Here is a 22,195-nt window from a genome sequence, read left to right as displayed (position 1 = left end):
GAGCAGAATGGCTTGCCTGAGTAAACTCCGGGGGGAGGAGGGGAAGGGAGTGGATAAGGAGGCGGGGTCAGCGGAAGCGGCAGGTTGCTTCCTTCTCTCCGCGCTCCCTCCCCGCCTCTCCCCGAGGGAAGCGGTGGGAGGGGGGAGGGGAGGGCCGAGGGAAGGTAGTGACACGTGTCAATCAACAACCACCAACCAACCCCCCCCCCTCCGGGGGGCGCGCGCTCCGGGGCTCGCGCCGAGGGCTCGCGCCCCTGCCTCCTCGTGCCTGCGCCGCTCGTATGTAAATGAGGGCGCGTGACGCGGGACGCAGATGGACAAGGGAAGAGAGAGAATGGCCGCTGCCGCCGCTGCTGCCGCCGCCGCCGCCGCCGCTGCCGCTCAGTGCCGGAGCCCTCGGTGCGCGGCGGAGAGGAGAGGATTCCGGCGGGAACTCGACTCTTGGCGCCACCGCCTCATGCACTGTGTAGGTAAGAGAGACACGGGCCGGGCCGGGCTCCGCGCCGCTCTGCGGCTGCCCGAGGAGTTTGTGGCTGAGGGGTGTAGTTGGAGCTCCGGTCCGGGTCAGTTCAATGGGGAGCGATGGGAGCGGCGGCGGCGGCGGCCCCGGCGGCGCCTTTTGTCTCGGGGCTCCCTGGCCCGGCGCGATCCGCGCCCGGCTGCCCGCCCGCCCGCCCGCCTGCCAACCTGCCCGGCTCCGGGCTCCCGAGGAACTGTTAGTTCGGACCCACTCTCCGTGCTCCCCGCGGAAGCAGCCCGCCCGCTCGCCAGCTCGCGCTGCCCCGAAACTCCGCGCTGCCCGTCGCCACCCGCCGGTCCCCCCTCTGTCACCGCGGCTCGGAGCCGGGGCGGAGGGGACCCCGAGGCGGCGGGTCGGTCCGCGCCCCCGCCGGACGCTCACACACCCCCTTCTTGCCGCCGCCGGTGTGGGGGGGGCTGGCCGAGCAGACGCTGCCCGAGTTCCCAGGACGCCCGGACCTGGGGCTGCAGGGGCGCTCGCGGGGCGGGGGCGGCCAAGGGCCGAGGGTCGATGGGGGCGGCGCCCGAGGGGCGGGGGGGGGCGGCCGCCTCTGCCCTCTCGCGCGCGGCCTCGGATCTGTGTGTACCCCTTTAAGAAGGAGCCGCTCGAGCGCTGACGGTTGGGATTTGAAGTTCTTCCTCCCTCTTTGGAAGTCTGGACGGATGGGGGGTGTTGCTATGACGACGGCACCCTCCCCATGCCGGCTCTCCCCCACCCCCCCTACCCCTTTTCCTTGAGGACGCCCCGACGACTCTGGTCCTCTTTAGCTGTCATGTGATGGACGCGCATCGCCCTCCCCACCTCCCATTCCTGTTCAAATGCAATTCAGTTTTCCGATTCGGTGGGGTCTGACTGGTTTTCCTTCAAACTTCCGCGCTCCGGGCTGTCATTCAGTGTGCTGCTGCTCCGGGTAGCGGGAAGTACTGGGACTCCCTACCTTGTTGCGGTCTCCGCTTTTCCCCACCCCGAGTGAGACGTGTCCCCTCCGCTGTTAGCCAGCAGGTTGGTTCAGTGCAGTAGAGGGGCTAGCACGGGTTGAGGGGCCCGCAGAGTGCGTGCTGCGGCAGGGGTTACAGGGTAGCATTCCCGGGGAAGAGGTGGGAATGGAGCCTGGTCGGTGCTTGGAGTGGATGGTAGCCTCGGTTTTCTTTTCTGACGAGTAGGTGTCAGTATTTGGAGTTGAGTCGGTTCAGTTCCTTGGGAAGGCAACTCTCCTACCTTGTTTTCATCTATTCTTGCGCCACCTCGCGCCCTGTCCCCCTACCCCACCCCTCTCAGTTTTGTTTGGCTGGAGGCTTAAGGTCTGTCTTGTTTTCACAAGTGAAAAAGATCATAGTAGATTAAACCAGAGGCTATATCAGTGCCATACACAGAATAGGATGTATATAGGAAAACCGAAAGGAGGATGCACTGATTTAGGAACATTTTTGATGTTTATTTAAGCAGTTTACTCTTTCGTGCCACCTCTATAAAATGTATGTATTTGGTATGATCTGTGACAAAGTTATGAGGGGGCTATCTCAAAACAAAACAAAACAAAAACAAAACCTGATACTAAATGTGTTAGTGCTTGTACTTCATGAATTCGAAGTGGACCCGTTTTGACAGTTTCTTATGTGAAGATCTGTGCCGTTGAAAACCGGCCTGGAAATTGTCGAGTCCGTTCCCTTGGAGTCCACCAAATAGCACTGCTAGCATTGCGGTGCCGGCTCACAGGATTACTGTGCTGAGTTTTGATAAGGCACACAGTGATTTGAAGATGACCATGGCCGAGTTGTGTTCTACAGAATGTAAGGATGTTTTTCTCATCTTGTGCCTTTGAACTACATTTAAATACGGTTTTGAATCACAATAATATATGTACTTTTGAAAGTCAAATTTTAATTAAGTGAAACAAATTAACGGGAAGTGAAGCTAGATTTTGGAATATCTCATGTAATCTGTATTACATTTTCAATGTTATAGACAACTATATTGTATTGTACATGAAAATAATGTTTCCCTGGGCAGCAGCCATCTTTTGGGAATTGTCTCACACAGTCCCAGTTCTTTGTCCAGACCTACTAAGATCCATCTCATATATTGTTTTTGTCACTGTTATTTTTAAGTTACAAAACCCTTCTAAATAGAATATTGAGGTTTTTTGGTGTCATATTTAATTGTGGTGTGAATAGGTGTTAAAAGTCATTGTTTTAAGCTATGATGTGTACTTTGCAGAAAAACTTTTCCTGTTTCTTATATGTATGTGTGTGACATATATACAGTGTAGATGTATAAATGTATACCTTTCTGTGTGAATAGTTGGTGCTCTTATTGCTTGAAATACTTTTTTTTTTTTTTTTTTTTTTTTTATAAAACCTCTGGCTTCTGAGAAAGAAAATCATTTGGAAGTCTTGGTTTTCAAGAGAGTTGGAAATCATAAGCATCTTCAGGTTGTAGTTAATTAGTATTAAATCTCTAATGAAGTTTCTTGAAATCTCTCTTCTTTACTTAACTACTTAAATATGATTGATCTTTTGACATGTATATCTGAAAATTGTCGGAAGAAAGTTATCTTCACTGTCGTCAAATGATTATAGTAATTGAAAAGGGAAAATGTTTCTTTTCCTTATAATTCTGGGACTTATGTCTTTGCCTTAGATCTACTCCTCTGACTCATTCCTAGTTTTGTTTTAAATTACAGAAGTGTCCTTGCTTTGTCCCAACTGATGGCTCTGTTTATAAAGGGCTTTCTGTCGTTTGCCTCTACTAGAAGAGTATCCTCATGTAACAAATGCTTGAGTGCATATTGGGTGGGGGACTATAGTCCTAGTATACAGAATTATACTGAGCATTAATAGACACAGTCTCATATTTTATATAGTATGTCATTAGTATCTACTGACTAGAATGACACTGAGCTTTGAGTTCTTATGGAATAAATAATATGATTAGTATCTAACGATTCATATTATTAAAACAGTTTAGTATAAAATAAATGTATTAATACAGTAATACAGTTTCAAACATTCAGACTTGCAAAGTAATTAGAGTATTTTATCTGGGACAGTTTTCTAAAAACTTTATTTTGGTATAATTTGCATCTAAAAATATTAAAGGATAAGAAACTAATATTTACTCTTGCCTGTATTAACCAGTTATTTCACATTTTGTTGTATTTTTGTTGTTCTTGTCCTAAATTCATACACACACACACACACACACACACACACACACACACACACACACACACACGGGGGGGGGGGGTTGGGGGAGTAAGAGTGAGTTAGAGTTCGAAATTTGAGAGTAATTTGGAGCCCCAAGTTCTTCAGTATTCCAAGAAACAAGGACACTGTCAACACATATTATTACTTACTTTATAGTTCATTTTCAGATTTTATCTGTTTTCTCTATCCATCTCCTGTCTGTCTCCTAGTTCAAAATCCACTTTAAGATCATGGAATGCATTTATTGGTTATCACGTTTCTAGTCCTTTTTAATTGGGGATACTTCTTCAGTTTTTTTAAAATTTTTTTTATTTCTTGACCTTGACATAAAACAACAACAAAGGACAGATGTCCCTTGGTCGGAATTTGTTGTTTTCTTGTGGTTAGTTTGTTGTGCATTTGGCAGGAATACTACTGAAGAAATGCTCTGTTCTTCCCAGTACATCATATCCTGAAGTTCATATGTTGGTGTGCCTCAGCCATAAAATTTGGTTCAGATTATGGGTGCTGTATTTTTTCCTGAAAATTATTCACCATTTTGTAATTAATGTGTAACTTATGGGAAAGTACTTTCAAGAACAGGGTATTGCCATCATCTCATCAAAATTTCAACTATTGCTTAACATTGTCAATATTCTGGCTTTGGCTTTGTTCCTGCTTTTTTTTGGGGGGGGGTGGTTTTTTGGTTTTTTATGTTCCTGCTTTTTAAGGGTTGATATTCATTCAGTTATACTTTGTATGATTTCATGGATTCTTATTCAAAAATAAAAACCTGTGACTGTCATTATATTGACTATCAAATTGTGGCATAGTTGACTAACTTAAAGCATCTGTGTTTGTGTTCGCTTGTGCTTCTAAACATGATAGTCCACATTCATGTATTTTATTGTCCCAGGTATGGTGTTAGTTATTTCATCAAAATGACCACCAATCTTTTTAAAGGAAAAATGACTTTAGATACCAAAACTAAGCATATTTTAGGTCTGTTTTAATCCCTGTTTTTTTCAAACATAATTTTTTCTTAAGATCACAAAATAAAACAAGGGAAAGATTGGCTTAGAAACATTCTATAAAACACTAGTGTCTTTTCTGTATAAGACTGGTTCAAGAGTAATTGAGCCAAATATGAAATGTTAAATCTGCTGATAACCATATTAAAACACATTTATTTAATCTATTACCTTTTTATTAAAAATAGTACCATTTTTTGTACTGATCTATGTAGAAACTGTTAAGGAGTTGGGTTACTATTCATGTCCTGGAATTGGGTGTTTTACATTTGTAGTACATCTCAATTTGAAGTATCTGTTTAACTGCAACACATAGCAATGGACCTCACTGGACAGTTTAGTTTTCTTGATTTCCGGGGTACCATTTACCTTAAAAAATCTCTCCATAATAAACAAAGGTACAGTTTTACCCAGATCTTTTATTTGATTAGTATAGGACAAACAGATCATTTAAAAAAAAAATAAGTTCTGGAGCTAGACTTTTTAGTTTGGAACCTAGTGGCACCATTTATCAATGGACAAGGTTCTCTTTTATCTCTCATTTGTTTCGCCAGTAATTTGGAGAGAGCTAGGTTGCTGGAGAAGAAGTTTGTTGATTTGTGATGTTATGTTTATTCTGTATAGAAAGCACCCAATAAGTGCTAGCTATTATTGGTGGTGATGGTTTTCTGCTTGGGCTTTATTGTTTTTGTCAATTGATTTTGGTAGGAATGCTGTTACGTATTTAAAAAAAGATTATGTAAAAATGAGAGTTTAAATGATCTGTATTTTCCAGTTCTCTATAGCTATAGTGTTACAGAGTTTTCAGTCACATAACTTAGTACTAGCTTTCTGTGTGAAGAGAACAAAAGACCTTTACCATTCTAAATTCCAAGTAATCTTTGGTAACTGATATAGAAATTAGTTTGTAGCTTATTAAAAACTTTATCACCGAGTGTGGTGATGCACACATTACCTTTCATGCCAGCACTTGGGAGGCAGAGCAGGACTGCAGAGCAATAACCCATGTCAAAAACAAAATTAATAATAATAATAATAAAGCACTCTCACATTAGGCCATTTTGAGGTTAGTTTTTGTTAACATGAACTCTATTTTCACCTTCTTGCTAGTCAGTTTGATACTTCCTTCTGGTTTCTTCTTGCCTCCTCTTTTGTTATCTTACCACCAGTTCTCCCTTGTCATTGTTAGCATCTAAAGATGGATGAAGAACTTAGAAATCTGTATTGGTGGGTTACTGATATGGTTTGGCAGCTGTCAGAAAATGTTGGCTGTACAACTTGAGTAAGCACCAGCAAATATGATATCTATTTTAAATGATGACAGTTGTGATACCATCTAATCACATACCTTGCATAGATAGAATTGGTGGTGCTGATGAGTAGTTGAATAGGTTAAGACATGTGTCCAGATTCTCTTTTTTAAAACCGGCATCTTGGATAATTTTTTATGTAAAATATTAAATTCTGTGTACTCCTGGATAATTTTATACTTGGAAGAGTAATATTCTCCTATCTTTAAAACTTAAGGAATGAATGAATTTTTCAATTTTTTTGCAAATTTTTTTAGATGGCAGGCTGCAGACAGGTCTTTTTTAAAGATTTATTTGTGTGTGTATGCATGTATCCATCTATCTGTATTTATGTGTCTCTGTTTGTCTATGCCACTTGTGTGCAAGTGCCCTCTGAGGCTAGAGGAGGGTGTGGAATCCTGGAGTTGCAGGAGATCATGAACCCCTTTTGGAAGAACAATAAGTGCTTTTAACCACTGAGTCATCATCTCTCAGCCTGCCGAATCGTACTCCTTGGACTGGCTTCAAGTGTGTGCCATCTTCCCAGCTTAGCAGCACACATGATTAGTTGCTGTTATATGTCCCAGTATTCCTCTGACCTTCACTACTGGTCTTTAGTTCTGGCTCAGTGCAGTCTTGGGGAGTGGCAACAAAGATGCGAAGGTTTTGGGTTTTTTTAATTTTTTCTGTTAGTGCATCTAGTCTCACAGTTAAAATATTTTACTTTGTGTGTGTTTATAGTCTTCCTTTTTGATAATACTCTTTACTTTTGATATACAGATGGTCCTTAGAGTGGTTTAGCATAAGATTGTCTACTTTCTATTGTCACGAAAGTGATACATACTTAGCAGATACCATTTAAATTTTGAATTTTACTTTCTATGACAAGCAATACACAGTATGATATTCTTGATATGCCAGGTGGTAGCTTGAATCACAGCTTCCAGTTAGCCACATATTTATCAGTGAAACAATTGATACTTTTGCAGTGTGCTTCTACCATAGTGTTCAGTAAGTTACATGAAATATTCCACCCTTTTATTTAAAATACATTTTGAATTTTGATTTTCATAACTATGAGCTGTTGTAAGTGTCCTGAGCACATTTAAGGCTAAGCTATGACCCTATAGTAAGTCAAAGAGTATCTATTGTATATAGACTAGCATTCATCAAGCACAAACCATACAAGTCTACAATATTGAGACACCACATAGCTTTATTATAGTACATATTTAATCAAATCTGTAATCAATGAATTCTTTAAAAAGTTTTTGTTTGTAACACAATCTAGAGAAGAAATTGTGATGGGTCCAATGAAACCTGCTGCTACCACTAGGAACATAATTAACAAAATATACTATCATTGCATTTGAAGAACAGCACATTGTTCTTAATTGAAGCTAAATAAAAATTTTGTAAGAGTTTTTTTGGCTGGGCGGTGGCAGTGGCACATGCCTTTAATCCCAGCACCTGGGAAGCAGAGCCAGGCGGGATCTCTGTGGGTTCAAGGCCAGCCTGGTCTACAGAGTGAGATCCAGGACAGGCACCAAAACTACACAGAGAAACCCTGTCTCAAAAAAACAAATATATATTTGTGTTTGCTAGAAAATAAGAGACTAAAATGAGGAATAACTTTTTCTGTATCTGCTTTCCTTTTGTAGTTGCCAGTAACCTTATCCTGCTTACATTTGCTTGTTTGGGTTTTTTCTTTAATCTGCTGCCAAGTTATTACTTTCCTTGTAATAGTTCATGGATTCAGTTTTTCTGATAGTGCAAGCACTTGGGCAGATTGAGATAAGATTCTGGTTTATATCAGTATATGCATTACTGATTTTACTGCCTTCTGGTGTAACTTGTAACTTAAAACATACAGTAAATCATTATTTGAGCAGCTACTTTGATTTCATACTTCACAAGGCATTAATGTCTCCCATTTGTCTCTTTTTATCAAGTAAAAGCTCCTTACCATATTCAACTATTTAGTCATAAACTATCATACTTTTTTTATATTGGTTCTTTAGACCAGCCATCCTTTTTCATCTGCTTTTATTTATTACATATTATGCCAAATTCTTGGATATCTTTGTAGCCATATCTTCTACCTTGGATCCTTAGTCACCTTTAAAATTTAACTTCAACCTAGAGTCTATTATGAATAATACCTTGAGACATTTCTCCATTAATTTACATTGGCTTTTTCTCCTCTAAAGTGTGTGTACAGATGTTTATATTGGAAGTAACTTTGTCCATTAGTCTTTTATTTACCAAACTGTTAACAGACAAGGGACTAAGTCTTCGTAACTGGTAGAAAGGGTAGATGGAACACTTTTCCTTCTTAGCAGTTCTCGGTATAGTCTTAGGCAGAATTCATCTTTTGTAGGAAAATTTATGAAACAGAGGTAGTACCATTCTTCATGTGTTTGCTACTTTTTTTTTTTTTTTTTTGCTTAATAAAAAGTGTGTTGGAAGTATTTGACTTAAAACTGTGATTTAAAAACAGGTGTCATTGCTAATGAGGATGAGGGACACTCACAAGGCCTCAACCCTTTACAAAGAACTACAGGTGATTAAGGAATGCTGAGAGAGGGAGAAGTAGTCTTCCCCAGGGAAGAGCACACCAATTGCTTATCCAATACCAAATGGTCAGCCCTGAAAATATACATACAAGTAACACTGTAGGGACTGAGCAGGTTGTATTTATGTATTTAGTAACACACACACACACACACACACACACACACACACAACAGCAACAACAACAAAAATGAAAAGAGGCCATGGATTTGAAAGAGAGCAGTACTCTGAGTTTACTTGAGAAGATCTTGAGGAAGGAAAGGGAAAGGGAAATAATATAATTTATCATCTCAAAAAGTAAAAACATTAACACTATAAAAAAAACTTTCATACTTCTTATCCTTCAGCTCCTTAAACTGAAAGACTTACTGACCTATCAGAAGCACAGCTGGACTGTCAGGCCTCTTCTGAATACAAGGAAGCTCCACCCTAGTGAGGCAGATAAGCAAGAGGGTTGGTCCTATGTGGAAAACAGCTTCTAAGACACTCTATTCTGGTAGGGAACAGATATAAAGATGTTGTTAGTATTAGTAATTTTTTTCTTTTGAGAAGACTAGGTAAAATATTAAAGAATAGAATCTTCTTCCTAAGTACTTCTCCTAAGAATGTGAATTTTTGTGTGGGGAGTTCTATTTTATGGGAGATGTAAGAACTGGGAGTTGAGTTAAAATGCTTACCTTGTACTGAAGGTTTGTATTTAGATTTTTGTTTATAAAGACTAAACCATGATTAAGGATGCCGAATGTTAGACATAGTATAAGCTAATGGAAAGAAAGGAGGAACAATTAATTACTTAAGAGGTCTAAAATGACCAGGTTTCATAGGATTGAGGGACAGCAAGGATTAGGAATCTTTACCTGTAAAGGAATGGTTAATAAATATTAGACTTTGTCAAGTTAGAGCAGTAGTCAGGTAGGTAGGCTTAATCAGCCACCTTCTCCATCCAGTCAGTTATGGATATACTAGAGAAACACAATGTAATATGAGCAAGCTACAGGTGCGTTTTGCCTGGATAGTTCACTCCCAAGGGCCCTCTGGTCTCTGCTGGAGCTAGTCACCTCTGCTGTTGCAATGCAAAAGCAATACCAAAATGAATAAACATGACTGGATTTCAATAAGAATTTATTTTTATAAACAAGCGACTTTAGCTTACAAGCCATAGTTTGCTGATTCTAGAGTTTCAAAGATGCTATATAAACTGACTTAGGAAACAGTCTGAGAGGGATAGAGTAAGCAAACATACAAATAACAACATATCCTGAAAATATTTAGCATGGGATCAATGAGTATAGAGTGGATGTGGAACAGAAATGCAAGTATAAATTATGATTGCAACTGAGAAGAAATGTGAGCCTTTGAAAATTTTTGGTAATAGGTAATAATAAGCATGGTCAAATAAGTCAGTTAATATTCATTTTGAACATTGATTGGTGGTTTCAGGGTTTTATTTTTGTGTGCTTTTTTAAATTTATAATAGTTTTTAAGAAACTCAATTGAACCAGCTGTTTTAAGTCAAAACTGGAAAAATGAGCACTCTCAGGTGGCACCCCTCCTTTTTTTTTCTGTGTGAACTTTCAACAATTTGAAAAATAAAACAAGGTGAAAAATGGAAGCCAAACATCATTTCTTCTGTGACTAAAGGCCAGGTTAGAGTAGAATCAAACGGCTGTCAGGTACTTTAGAGGAACATTGCATACCCCATCTCTTCAGGCTTTATTTCTCTGGATGGCTTGCTCCTGAGGCAAGAGAGGCAGAACTGGGCTTTGCTCAGTGACTCCTAAAATCACTTATCAGAGAAGCCATGTCCCTTTTCTATGGATGTAGAGAGGTTCAAATCATACTCCTGAAGCATCCTTTCTGGTAGAAACCAGGAAGAAGGAGAAAGGTTGTGAAACCTCTGACACTCAGGTTTTTAGGATTTGTTTTGAAAGATTGTATCTGTGGATAAGTATACCAGAAACAATGCAACTGTTACTGTATAGAAAACAAACTTACATGTTCTAAATGTTTAAAATTTTTTAGTTCTAGTATTCTGAACAACCTTGTTGTTAAAATTCTTAATAGATAAATACACTTTGTTTTTCTTTATATATTACTAATTAGTTTTAGCTAGGACTATTTGAGATATTTTAAAAATGCACATTTGGCTGGAAAAGAGGTGTTTTCATTATATATTCTAACTTTCAATTAATTTTTTAAATTTACAAGGAGGTAGTATAAAAGAATAGAACATTGTTTCTTTTATTTTTAAGATTATTTTTACCTTTTAATTATGTCCTGATGAGTGCAGGTGCCCACAGAAACCAGAAAAAAAAGTCATATATCCTCTAGAGCTGGAGTTGCTGATGGTTGTAAGCTACTTGATATGTGTGCTAGGAACTGAATTTAGGTCCCAGGGAAGAGCGGTATGTGCTTTTAACCACTGAGCCACCTCTCCAGCTCCAGTAGTTAAATGGTAGAAGCAGATTCGCTTGGCCTTCCACGTCTAATTATGTGTTCCATATCTATGGATTCAAACATAATATTTGGGGGAAATTGTACCATTTTTGTTTTTTCCTAAATAATAAACTGTCTGTCTGGGTCTAAAAACCAGTCCTCTAAGGATATTGAAAGATAACTATACTTGGAAAAGTAAATTACTGTTTTTATTAGCTTTGATTGTAGGTGCTTATATAGCTTAGTCACTGGTGATTATTTTTTGAAAAATGTCATCAGGTATTCTATGTCTACTTTCTCTTTTTCTTCTGAATATTCAGAACTAGAACTATCAGACAAGACCAACCAAGAGTAGGTGTTCACACTGGGTGACATGTATTGCCATAGCTTTCTCCTATAAGAGTTATAAATAGGATGTCAGAGCTTAATGGGACGAAGAAATTAGCCTCCTGAGTCGATGGATTTCTGTACTAGTGAGCATACTGTTGCAAGATATTAGAGCCTATGTAGAAGTATGGTACTCTGGAAGAGGGTGGCCTAACAAAGCACAGGGTCTTTTGATCTCAGAAAGAAATGTTTAGACCTCAGCAAGGTAAGAAGAGGAGGACATAGGCTTGGGGTAGGAGTTAGCCTTCTCTCTAAGAGCTTGGGAACCCAGTAAGTAGCAGGAAAGGGGGAGGACATCTATGTTAGAAGTACAGCTTGGTGTTGTATATGTTGAGGCTTAGGTGGGGTAAGGAAAAGTCCATGTAAAGGAAATGTCTGAGTGCAAGGTTTCAGCTGTGTCACACTGAGATCAGTGATCATAAATGTGTCTTTAAGTACAAGTATTAGAGTTGGAATGTAGGAGGTAAGCTGGCATTTTAATGGAGATGTTTTATGGGCTGTCAGGCAATAGCAGATATGGAGGTTATGCTTGTAAAAAGGGTACCAGGTCTGAGGAATAGATACTAACAGATGAGATTATATACTTGAGGAAGTAGGGGTGAGAATAGTAATACTAAGATAGGTGGGAAGACTGTCCATGCTAGGAAGAGACTCATGAGAGGTTGATTTCATATAAGGAGACAGATTGAGTAAATAAGTATTAAAATAGTTGGAGCCAGGTGGTTGGTTTTTGTTGTTTTTTTGTTGTATAATAATGTGGGAATGCTGGAATACTGGAATGCTATCTATAATGTTGAGTTGGAAATGTATTTTGTGAACTCATTAATTAAGTATGGATAAGACAAATATAGAAGTATGAGTATCTATAAATCCACATAAACATGTGCTTTAATATTGGTTGTTGAGAAGAGTCCTAGAAGTATCAATAGGAAGAACATTAGGCAAAATTTGTCATTGTTGGTGTGCTGTGTATTTTTTTTTAATTGGTAGGGATTGATACATAATTTCCTAATTTTAATGGAAGTTTTCATAACTACATTTTTGTAAAGAAAATTGAATAATTTATTTAATTAATGTTCCAATGAGAGTAGTTTTATTTTATCTCATATAACATTGGAAAACATAAACACTTTATAATCTTCATTAACAAATTTTAAAACTTCAAACAGAAAAGATGTTTTCTCTTTCCCTTCCTGATAAAACTGTATTTAAAAAAAGTACTAAATGTTCTAAAATACAGAATTCTATTCTGAAAACAGTCTTGAAAGTATTTTGCTATATGCAGATATCTACACACATACACTCACACCTTCTGCCTCCCCATAGACACATGAAAGTGAAAATTGACTTTAAAGTTAGCTTTCAAAAACTTTGCACTTTTCTAGAATCATGCAATCCACAAGTAGTAAATGAAACTAAAGTGACTTACTCATATTCAATTATACAATGACATACAACATTCACAGGCAAAAGTTATTTCTGGGAAATAGAAGCAATGATGTATACACAGTTCTACACACCTAGGAGACAATTCATACCAGTTTATCAGACTGAATAAAATCAATTCAGGTTGCACCAACAAACCTCTCCTCTGTAGTGTCACCTCTGCAAGAATCTAATGAATGTATTTTTGAGATTTTTGCACAGGTGACACTACAGTGCCCTTCTTTGCTGTCATTCAAATTCATGGCTTTTTTCACAAATTATTAATTTCATTCATTCATTTATGTATATATACCTGTATATGTGTGTATGTATATAGAAACACATGCACAACATTCATAAATATAACCTGCCCAGTCCATATAATGTTACTTGTATGCAAGTTTTCAGGGCTGACCATTTGGGTACTACACAACCATCTGTGTAAAAGTCTTCACTGGTTCATCATTCACTTTTAGATAAAGGCTAAATTTATAATATGGCTTAGAAAGCCCAGCTTTAACTAGCCTCCCTTACAATGCTTTACTCCTTTTTCTTGTCATTCTACACTGAGCTCCTTAAACAGTTGCGTTAGTGATATAGTAATAGTGGTATAGTGGCCATAGCATCTGACACTATTGACCACCCATTAAGACTTATGTTGGGCCGGGCGATGGTGGCGCACGCCTTTAATCCCAGCACTCGGGAGGCAGAGGCAGGCGGATCTCTGTGAGTTCGAGGCCAGCCTGGACTACCAAGAGTCCCAGGAAAGGCGCAAAGCTACACAGAGAAACCCTGTCTTGAAAAGCCAAAAAAAAAAAAAAAAAAAAAAAAAAAAAAGACTTATGTTGGGTAGTATGTGCTTTACAATATTAGGCCTTCTAAATCTATAGTCATCTTGAGTAGTATCAGTGCTATAATTTTCAAGTAACTCGAACCCTTTTTAGATCCTTAACACTGCCTCTAGACTTTGTTTTCTCAGTAGCTGTTCCATTGCTACTTTTGTAACCTTTTTTTTTTTAGATTATAAAAACTTTCTTTAATCAAGGTTTGTAACATGGAAGAGATTTGTCAGATAAAATGGAAAGTTTCCAATACATTGAAACATAAACTCTTAAGTCACCATAAATACAATATCCAACAGTAAAAACCACAACAGCAAATTCACACCATCCCTGTAAGAGCCATGATCTGATTTTCACATGCTTTTTGATGGCAAATATGGCCTGCTGGATACAGAGCACAGTAGGGCTTTGAGGTCACACTCATCTGACAGGGCTGTGGCATTGGTGGTTCCGCTCAAGAAGCAAAGCAGGTACCAGTACATTCAAATAGTGTATTGAACATCCTTTAAATATCAAAGGGAGAAATAAGAAAGGAACATAATCATGCTATCAGGAAGATGGTAGGAAGTAAGGACAGCTGTGTAAAGCTTGAGGCTGAAAGGTGGTTCACCAGCTTCATTTCTTTGGCTTCTTAATGGCCGCTGGAACTGTAAGATGTGAGTTCATGGATCATATAATGGACCCATCCCTGACTCTGCTGAACACCAAGATTTCTCTATTCAGATTCAGACACCAAATGGGTTTTAGGGACCAGCTTGGCTATGTCCTTGGGCAACAAGACATGCCAGTGAACTACTCCTCGTGGTATTTGTCCGAATAGTACATTTGTTTGTGTGACATGACTGCTCTGCCTGAGGGTGCTCAGCCCTGCTCCGCCATTGGCCTCCAGACAACTCCTTTTGTAAACCTTTTAAAGATACAACTACATAAAGAAAAGCATGAGATCATGAATTTATTTCTCAGTGAGGAAAGTGAACATATTCCCTGAAGTACTACAATAAAACCTCTAGAAGTCCCCTCATAGCCTCTTTCATTCACAGCTTGTAATTCCCCACTCCAAATGCATACAGTATGCTGATTTTGTAACACAATAGATTGTTACCCCGTTTGGGACACTTTGTTTAAATTGAAGTATATAATATATATTCTTTTGTGTTAGCTCAGTTTTGTTTGTGTGATTTATTCTTTCTTCTTCTTCTTTTTTTTTGTTTTTTGTTTTTTTTTTGGGTTTTATGAAACAGGGTATCTCTGTGTAACAGCTCTGATTGTCCTGGAACTCACTCTGTAGACCAGACTAGCCTCGGGCTCACAGAGATCCACCTTTAATCCCAGCAATCAGGAGGCGGAGGCAGGTGGATCTCTGTGTGATTTATTCTTAATACTTACATGTAGATAAGTATTCATTTTCAGTGCTCTATAATTTTATAATATGTAAATATTTTATAATACTTGAAGTGTCCATTATCTTTCTTTTCAGGAATATTTGGCTTGCTTCCAGTATATATTTTTAGAATAAGGCTTTCATTGTAGTGGACTACATTTCACTTTTTCTGGGATTCCTATTAGTCTCTCCAGGTTTGGTAATTTGTATTCTTCTGTTTACATTAATACTATTTGTTCTTCTGTCATAAACACTGATGCTATGTAGTAACTGTGCATTGCTTATTTCATACCAGGTGTGTGTGTGTGTGTATGTGTGTGTGTGTGTGTCTGAAACAGGCCCCCTCCTCCCCCCAAAACCCCCAAAATAAATCTCTATAAGGTGCCTTGGTCATGGTGTCATATCACAGCAATAGAAAACTAAGACAAGCTCCCATGCTGGGCTTTCAATTTCTTTTGTCTGGAAAACTGGCTGTTCTTAAATGTTAACTATTCTTGGTTGATATTGGGCTGTTACTTCTCTTAGATTATGATCATTGTTTTAAATGTCATGTCCCTTATTAACGATTCTCCCATGTCAATTAAATGATAATGGCTGTATATGTTCTACCATACTTTCCCCCTTTCTCTTAGTGTTTAGCCCTTGTATTCTTGCTTATCTCAGACATTTTACTGTTACTGATCTTTTTTATTTCTTCTCTTTCCCACTAAACTGTAAACCCATTGTAGGTGTTGTAAGGCTATAAAGCATATTTATACAGGTACAAAGACTTTCTTTGTCATCAAAAGTGTGGTTGATCATTTGTTGTAAATGTTCATCGTTACACTATCATTACCTCTTATTTCAAAACTTACTGAAAAGATGTTGTGCTAAGTATAGTTGATTCTTCCCTCCCTTCAATCTAATCTATAACATGTGAAACCACAGGTTCTAATTACTGCTTGTTCAGGTATGGTTTTCCACTTGGAGAATGGGACTTAAGCCCAATCAGAAAGTGATTGGTTACACTAATGATTTGTGCCACTGCTGTACCAATGGGCATATAACTTGCCAGGGTAGTCATTGTTGTAACTCAAAGGATTCATGGCTATGTAAGATTGGTGATTACTTTTCTCCTTTAGGAGCATGCATATCACCTTCCAGCAATATGAAAGCTAGCCAGTAGGGCTGAATTTTCCAGGTGAGTGCTACCTTGATTTCTCTGTATTCGAAGCATGAAATATGTAGTGTCTTCAGCAATATAGTCTTACCATCAAGTTTTAGAAAGCAACCAATAGCATTGGCAGTGGCCTGTCATGTTTGGGTTCTATAGGAATTTACTTGCCAACAACTCCAAAAGAAATAACCCATTCTTAGCACTGGGCTTTTTATTTGTGGTGTCTAGTATGAGCATTGCTGTCCCATTTTGGGGTTTTAGGGTAACTTAAATTCTGTGTGTGTGTGTGTGTGTATGTATGTGTGTGTGTGTGCGCATGCGCACGTGCGCGCACGTGTGTGCACACTCTTTGCAACAATAGGTTTCCATCTGACTTTTTTTTGAGATGTCTTTACTGTTATTCTTCCCCATGTTCCCTCCTCTGTCTTGCCCTCTCATCCCACTCCCCGTTTATCTCCCCCACCTCATTATTTCCTTCTATCTCTTTATACCAGTATGTTTTTACATCCCTTCCCTTGAAATACCATCCCCATAGCTCCCTGATTTCCTGACAACTTCTTTTTCACTGTAGTCTATGCTACTTACTATTTGAATGGTCTCTTCAAAAATCTTAACAGTATTTTATCACAGCAACAGAATAGTAACTAATACACCTTTCATACTAGCTATACTGTCCTTTCTGTTCTGTATTTTTGCTTTTTTTAAGGTGTCTTTTATTTACAGAAGTCACTGATTAATAGTAAAATCTAATGAAGATTAAAGTTTTGTATGAGTATACAGTTTTTATGTATATTGAGCATAGTGCATGATTTACCACTATGGAAGTAAAGAAGTACTAAAATGAATTTCTTTCCTCTGAACTAACTGAAGACTCACTTAATTAGGTAATTGTGACCTTAGGAAAAGACTATATCTGTGTGTTTATTTTGTAGGTCAAGTCAATAGATTGACCACACAAATTAGAATGATAGCATATATTTAATACAGTTTTGAAACATAGAGTTGAATCTAGCAACTTAGAATTTATGTATCAGTAAATAGTAAATTTACAGGGGAAAACTATTATGTCATTTCTTTGGAGTGAGGTGATATGGTCAATTTGAGTCATTGGCATTGTGATAAACAGAGTAGGGAATATAGAAATCATAAGTTCTTACCCACAATTACAGCATAATTACTTGTCATCATCAAGTTTACCTCTGCTCTCCCTTAGCTATACAGTACTCCTTGTTTCTCACTATTTATCCCCTCATATGCTTAACTTCTGTAAGTATAAATTCAGCTATGTCTCAATGTAAGAGCAAAAGTGAGGAGAGATTGGATAGAAAGCTTATTAGAGGGGGCCATTGTGGTGGCTTAAGTAGGTAATGGCACCTGCTGCAAAAAGCTTGATGACCTGAGTTTGATCCCTGGGAGCTACAAAGTGGAGGTAGAGAGCCAACGCCAGTAATTTGTCCTCTTACCTCCAAATGCTAAACAGTGGTGTCTGTGTGTGCACATGCATGCGCACACAGACATACTCACATTCATGAAGCATTAATCTAATTAATCTTTCTCAATAAAAAATGGGGAGTCAAATATTAGGGAAAGAACATGAAAGATCAGAGAAGCAGGTAGCAGCTACCAGTTGCTTCCTACCTCTTCCGTTTCTCTGTCCAAAATGGCCGAGAGCCTCTCTTAGCTCTGCCTTACTACTTTTTGTCTCCTCTCTGTCTACAGTCCTCTAAACCTCTGTAGTTAATTTTAGTCAGCTAGTGGCTAGCTCCGCCCTCTAACTCCAAGCAAGCTTTATTTGTCAGAACACATTCAAAATTGCTGTGGGATGTTCTGTATGTCAAATGTGTTGCTCTGATTGGTTAATAAATAAAACACTGATTGGCCAGTAGCCAGGCAGGAAGCATAGGCGGGACAAGCAGAGAAGAGAATTCTGGGTAGGGGAAGGCAGAGGCGGAGAGACACTGCCAGCCGCTGCCATAACAAGCGAGATGTAAGGTACCAGTAAGCCACGAACTATATGGCAATTTATAGACTAATAGACATAGGTTAATTTAAGATAGAAGAATTAGATAACAAGAAGCCTTACAGTTTGTAAGCAATGTAAGTCTCTGTGTGTTTACTCATTTGAGTGCAGGACTGGCGGGTGAGAGAGATTTGTCCTGACCATGGGCCAGGCAGGAAAACTCTAGCTACACAAAATACCACACATTTCCCCCTTTTCTCTTCATGAAAGGTTTTGCCAGGCAGTGGTGGTGCACGCCTTTAATCCCAGCACTCAGGAGGCAGAGGCAGGCAGATCTCTGTGAGTTTGAGGCCAGTCTGGTCTCCAAAGCGAGTTCCAGGAAAGGTGCAAAGCTACACAGAGAAACCCTGTCTCAAAAACAAAAAAAACAAAAAAAAACAACAACAACAACAAAAAAACAACACACACACATACACACACACACACACACACAAACAAAAAGCGAAGTTTTTAACTAACATAGTAAAAGTATATACAGTAAGTACAATAACTATATACAAATATATATCAGGTAAGAATTACATTCACAATGTCCAGTCCATTTGCATTTGACAGATTCAGAGAAAATATTCCATTATCTATCTGTCCTGTCTTGGTGAGTCCAACATGTTGGACCTAATTCACTTTCTATCCTAACTTGTATTACCAATCTAAAACTATCTTATGCCTCTCAACTTACACATTTTACACATTTTTTGTGAGTTTCTTTTTTGAATTTGGTAACAAGGAGAACTATAACTATCTAGTCTTCAACTCTGTCAGAGACCTGAGAAGGATATAATATTACTTGAGTAGACAGGAAATGCAGAGCAAACAACTTCCAAACTAAGAAATGACAGAAACATCTAGCTGCCTGGATAGTCACACAAAGTTTCTCTGCCATGTAGGGCATCCATCCCTGGCCTATAGGCCTAGACTATTTGACAGACTTTTTTGAGAAGCAGGATTTTTGAAGGACTGTGTTGCCTTGTCTTGGCAAAGTTCAGCAGTCACTTATTTTTGTGTCCTGCTTGTTCAATTTGGACAGTATATTGTCAACAGTTGAGGTAAGGACACTTTCTTACCCATTGGCTAGCTTTTGCCACAAAGAAAGTAAACTCCATATGGAGTTTCTTTGATGCCCATCATCTTCTCTGAAGTAGATTGGTGCTGCCAGGATCAAACATGTCTCATTGTCATAAAAAAAACTTCATTATTAAAACATCTTAAATGCCATATTCTGTAGGTCTCTGAAGTGTTTGAAGACCACCTATCTAAAATATATCTGTTTGACCTTGAAAACATACCTAACATGACTACAAGCTTGATTGTAATAGGTGACTAACTCTTAACCTGCATTTCTTATTATCTTAGTTTGTAATAATAACTTTCAGGGACTAGAAATATTAAATGAACTGTATGGGTACAATACCTTGAACAAGAGTAGAAAAGTATGTATAGTATGTTCTAACAAAAATAACCTTAACATTGTATCAATATACAAAAATAATACTATTGTAAAATATTTAAGACTAGTAGTTGCTTTTTTGGTTCAAAAGTAGATTCAATAATATCCCCTTTTATTATATCATTTCTATATCTCTCTTTTAGGAATTCCAAGTTGTCTCACTAAGTCTGCTGATGATGACAGTAAAGTAAGTGTAAGGCTGGCTGTCGCTGCATAGCACATCTGGGTAGATGGAGAACATAGACAGTGCCAAAGCCTGGCTGAGGACAGCTGTCACTGGTCATGCATAGTTGTGAGCTGAAAGTATGTGGTAGTTGTCCAAGTGGATGTTGAGGCAGCTACCCTACTGTGGCAGCAGCCTGGGGAGAGGGTCCAGGGAAGCCCACAACCCACAGAGAAAAGGAGCTAAAGAGCCAGCCATCTGAAAGGGGAACATGCAAAAGCAGTGCCTGTGATGGGCAGGAAGTAAGAGCACAGAGCTGCCTGAAGGCACAGCTATCCAGTGGTGAGGGACTACCCCTGGCATTTGGAGCCCAGGGAGCTGTGGAGTTTGGGGTTTGTGGAGATTGCTATAGAGAGGCTGCAACAGGAAAATCCCAGACTTACTCAGAGGAGTTGGGGAAAAAAGGAAAAGCCTGACTTCGTGGTGGCCTTGGTGGATGCAGATCTGCATGCAGCTCTGGTGGGTGCTAGTGGCTGTAAAGCCACGAACAAGCAACTATCATGAATTCATGCCCCAAATGTTGGATGCCAGATGAAGCATTAATCAAGTTAATTTTTTTTATTAATAGATTTTTTATTCATTTTACATACTAACCACAGATTCCTCTGTCCTCTCTCCTCCCACCCATTCCCACCTCCATGGCAAGGTCTCCCATGGGGAGTCAGCAGAGCCTGGTACACTCAGTTGAGGCAGGTCCAAGCCCCTCTTCCCTGCACCAAGGCTGCACAAAGTATCCCACCATAGGCACTAGGCTCCTAAAAGCCAGCTCATGAACTAGGATGGGTCCCATTCCCACTACCTGGGGGCCCCTAAACAGTTCAAAATGTCTCACTTATCCAGAGGGCCTAGTCCAGTACCATGGGGGCTCCTCAGCTATTGGTCCACAGTTCATGTGTCTCCACTAGTTAGTCTCTGTACTTTTTTCAATCATGGTATTGATATCTCTTGTTTATAGAATCCCTCCTCTCTCTCATCATTTGGACTCCTAGAGCTCCGCCTGTGACCCAGCCGTAGATCTCTGCATCTGCTTCCATCAGTCACTCGATGAGGGTTCTATGAGGATAGTTAGGGTATTCAGCCATCTGATCACCAGAGTAGGTCAGCTCAGGTACCCTCTTGACTATTGCCAGTAGTATATGGTGGAGTCATCTTTGTGGATTCCTGGGAATCTCCCTAGCACTCTGCTTCTCCCTACCCCCATGGTGTCTTCATTTATCATGGTATCTCTTTCCTTGTTCTCCCACTCTGTTCCTGTTCCAACTCAAACCCCCTACTTTCCTAGGCTCTCTTTCCCCATCTCTTGCACTCCATTACTCCCCCTCACCCCCCAGTTTGCTCATGTAGATCTTATCCACTTCTCCATTGCTGGGCGATCCTTGCATCTTTCCTAGGATCCTCCTTACTAGCTAGCCTCCCTGGAGTTGTGGGTTGTAGTCTGGTTATCCTTTGCTTTACATCTAGTATCCACTTATGAGTGAGTACATACTATATTTGTCCTTCTGAGTCTGGGTTACTTCACTCAGGATGATATTTTCTAGTTCCATCCATTTGCCTGCAAACCTCATGATGTTGTTTTTCTCTGCTGAGTAGTACTCCATTGTGTATATGTAACACATTTTCTTTATCTAATCTTCAGTTGAGGGGCATCTAGGTTGGCCATTATGTTAGCTGTGTCTTTTTATAGGTGAATTAAGTCCATTGATATTAAGGGATATTAATGACCAGTGATTGCTAATTCTTGTTATCTTTTGGTGGTAATGTATGTGTATTTCTCTTCTTTGGGATTTACTGCTGTGGGGTTATCTATTGCCTGTGTTTTCGTGGGTATATCCTACTTCTTAGGTTGAAATTTTCCTTCTAGTGCTTTCTGTAGGGCTGGATTTGTGGGTAGGTATTGTTTAAATCTGGTTTTGTCTTGGAATGTCTTGTTCACTCTGTCTATGGTGATTGAAAGTTTTGCTGGGTATATTAGTCTAGGCTGGCATCTGTGGTCTCTCGGTGTCTGCATTACATCTGTCCAGTTCCTTCTGGCTTTCAAAGTCTCCATTGAGAAGTCAGGTGTTATTCTGATGGGTTTGCCTTTATAAGTCACTTGGCCTTTTTCCTTTACTACTCTTAATATTCTTTCTTCATTCTGTATGTTTAGTGGTTTAATTATTATGTGGCAAGGGAATTTTTTTGGGGGGGTCTAGTCTGTTTGGTGTTCTATAGGCTTCTTGTATCTTTATACTTATTTCCTTCTTTAAGTTGGGAAAGTTTTCTTCTGTGATCTTGTTGAA

The 22,195-nt window shown here is 39.4% G+C and overlaps 1 protein-coding gene and 1 pseudogene across 28 annotated transcripts in view; one reads left to right on the top strand and one right to left on the bottom strand.

The window, feature by feature from the left end:
- Positions 1 to 56: 56 nt before the first annotated feature.
- The window catches only part of Lcorl (ligand dependent nuclear receptor corepressor like), a 172,509-nt gene continuing 150,370 nt past the window's right edge, over positions 57 to 22,195 (top strand). For 3 of the 28 annotated variants that reach the window (XM_016000186.3, XM_016000183.3, XM_016000187.3), the window contains exon 1: positions 106 to 470. In XM_016000186.3, coding sequence (XP_015855672.1) covers positions 314 to 470 — 157 coding nt within the window. In that variant the 5' untranslated portion in view covers positions 106 to 313. The other 25 variants (XM_076546261.1, XM_076546258.1, XR_013042883.1 and 22 more) reach the window with 23 other exon arrangements.
- On the bottom strand, positions 13,855 to 14,736 carry LOC121832757 (cyclin-dependent kinases regulatory subunit 1 pseudogene; annotated as a pseudogene).

This window comes from Peromyscus maniculatus, chromosome 10 (assembly GCF_049852395.1).
Source record: "Peromyscus maniculatus bairdii isolate BWxNUB_F1_BW_parent chromosome 10, HU_Pman_BW_mat_3.1, whole genome shotgun sequence".
NCBI classification, from domain to species: Eukaryota; Metazoa; Chordata; class Mammalia; order Rodentia; family Cricetidae; genus Peromyscus; species Peromyscus maniculatus.
Note: the sequence above shows the minus strand (reverse complement) of the source record. Positions and strands in the feature narration are given on the sequence as shown.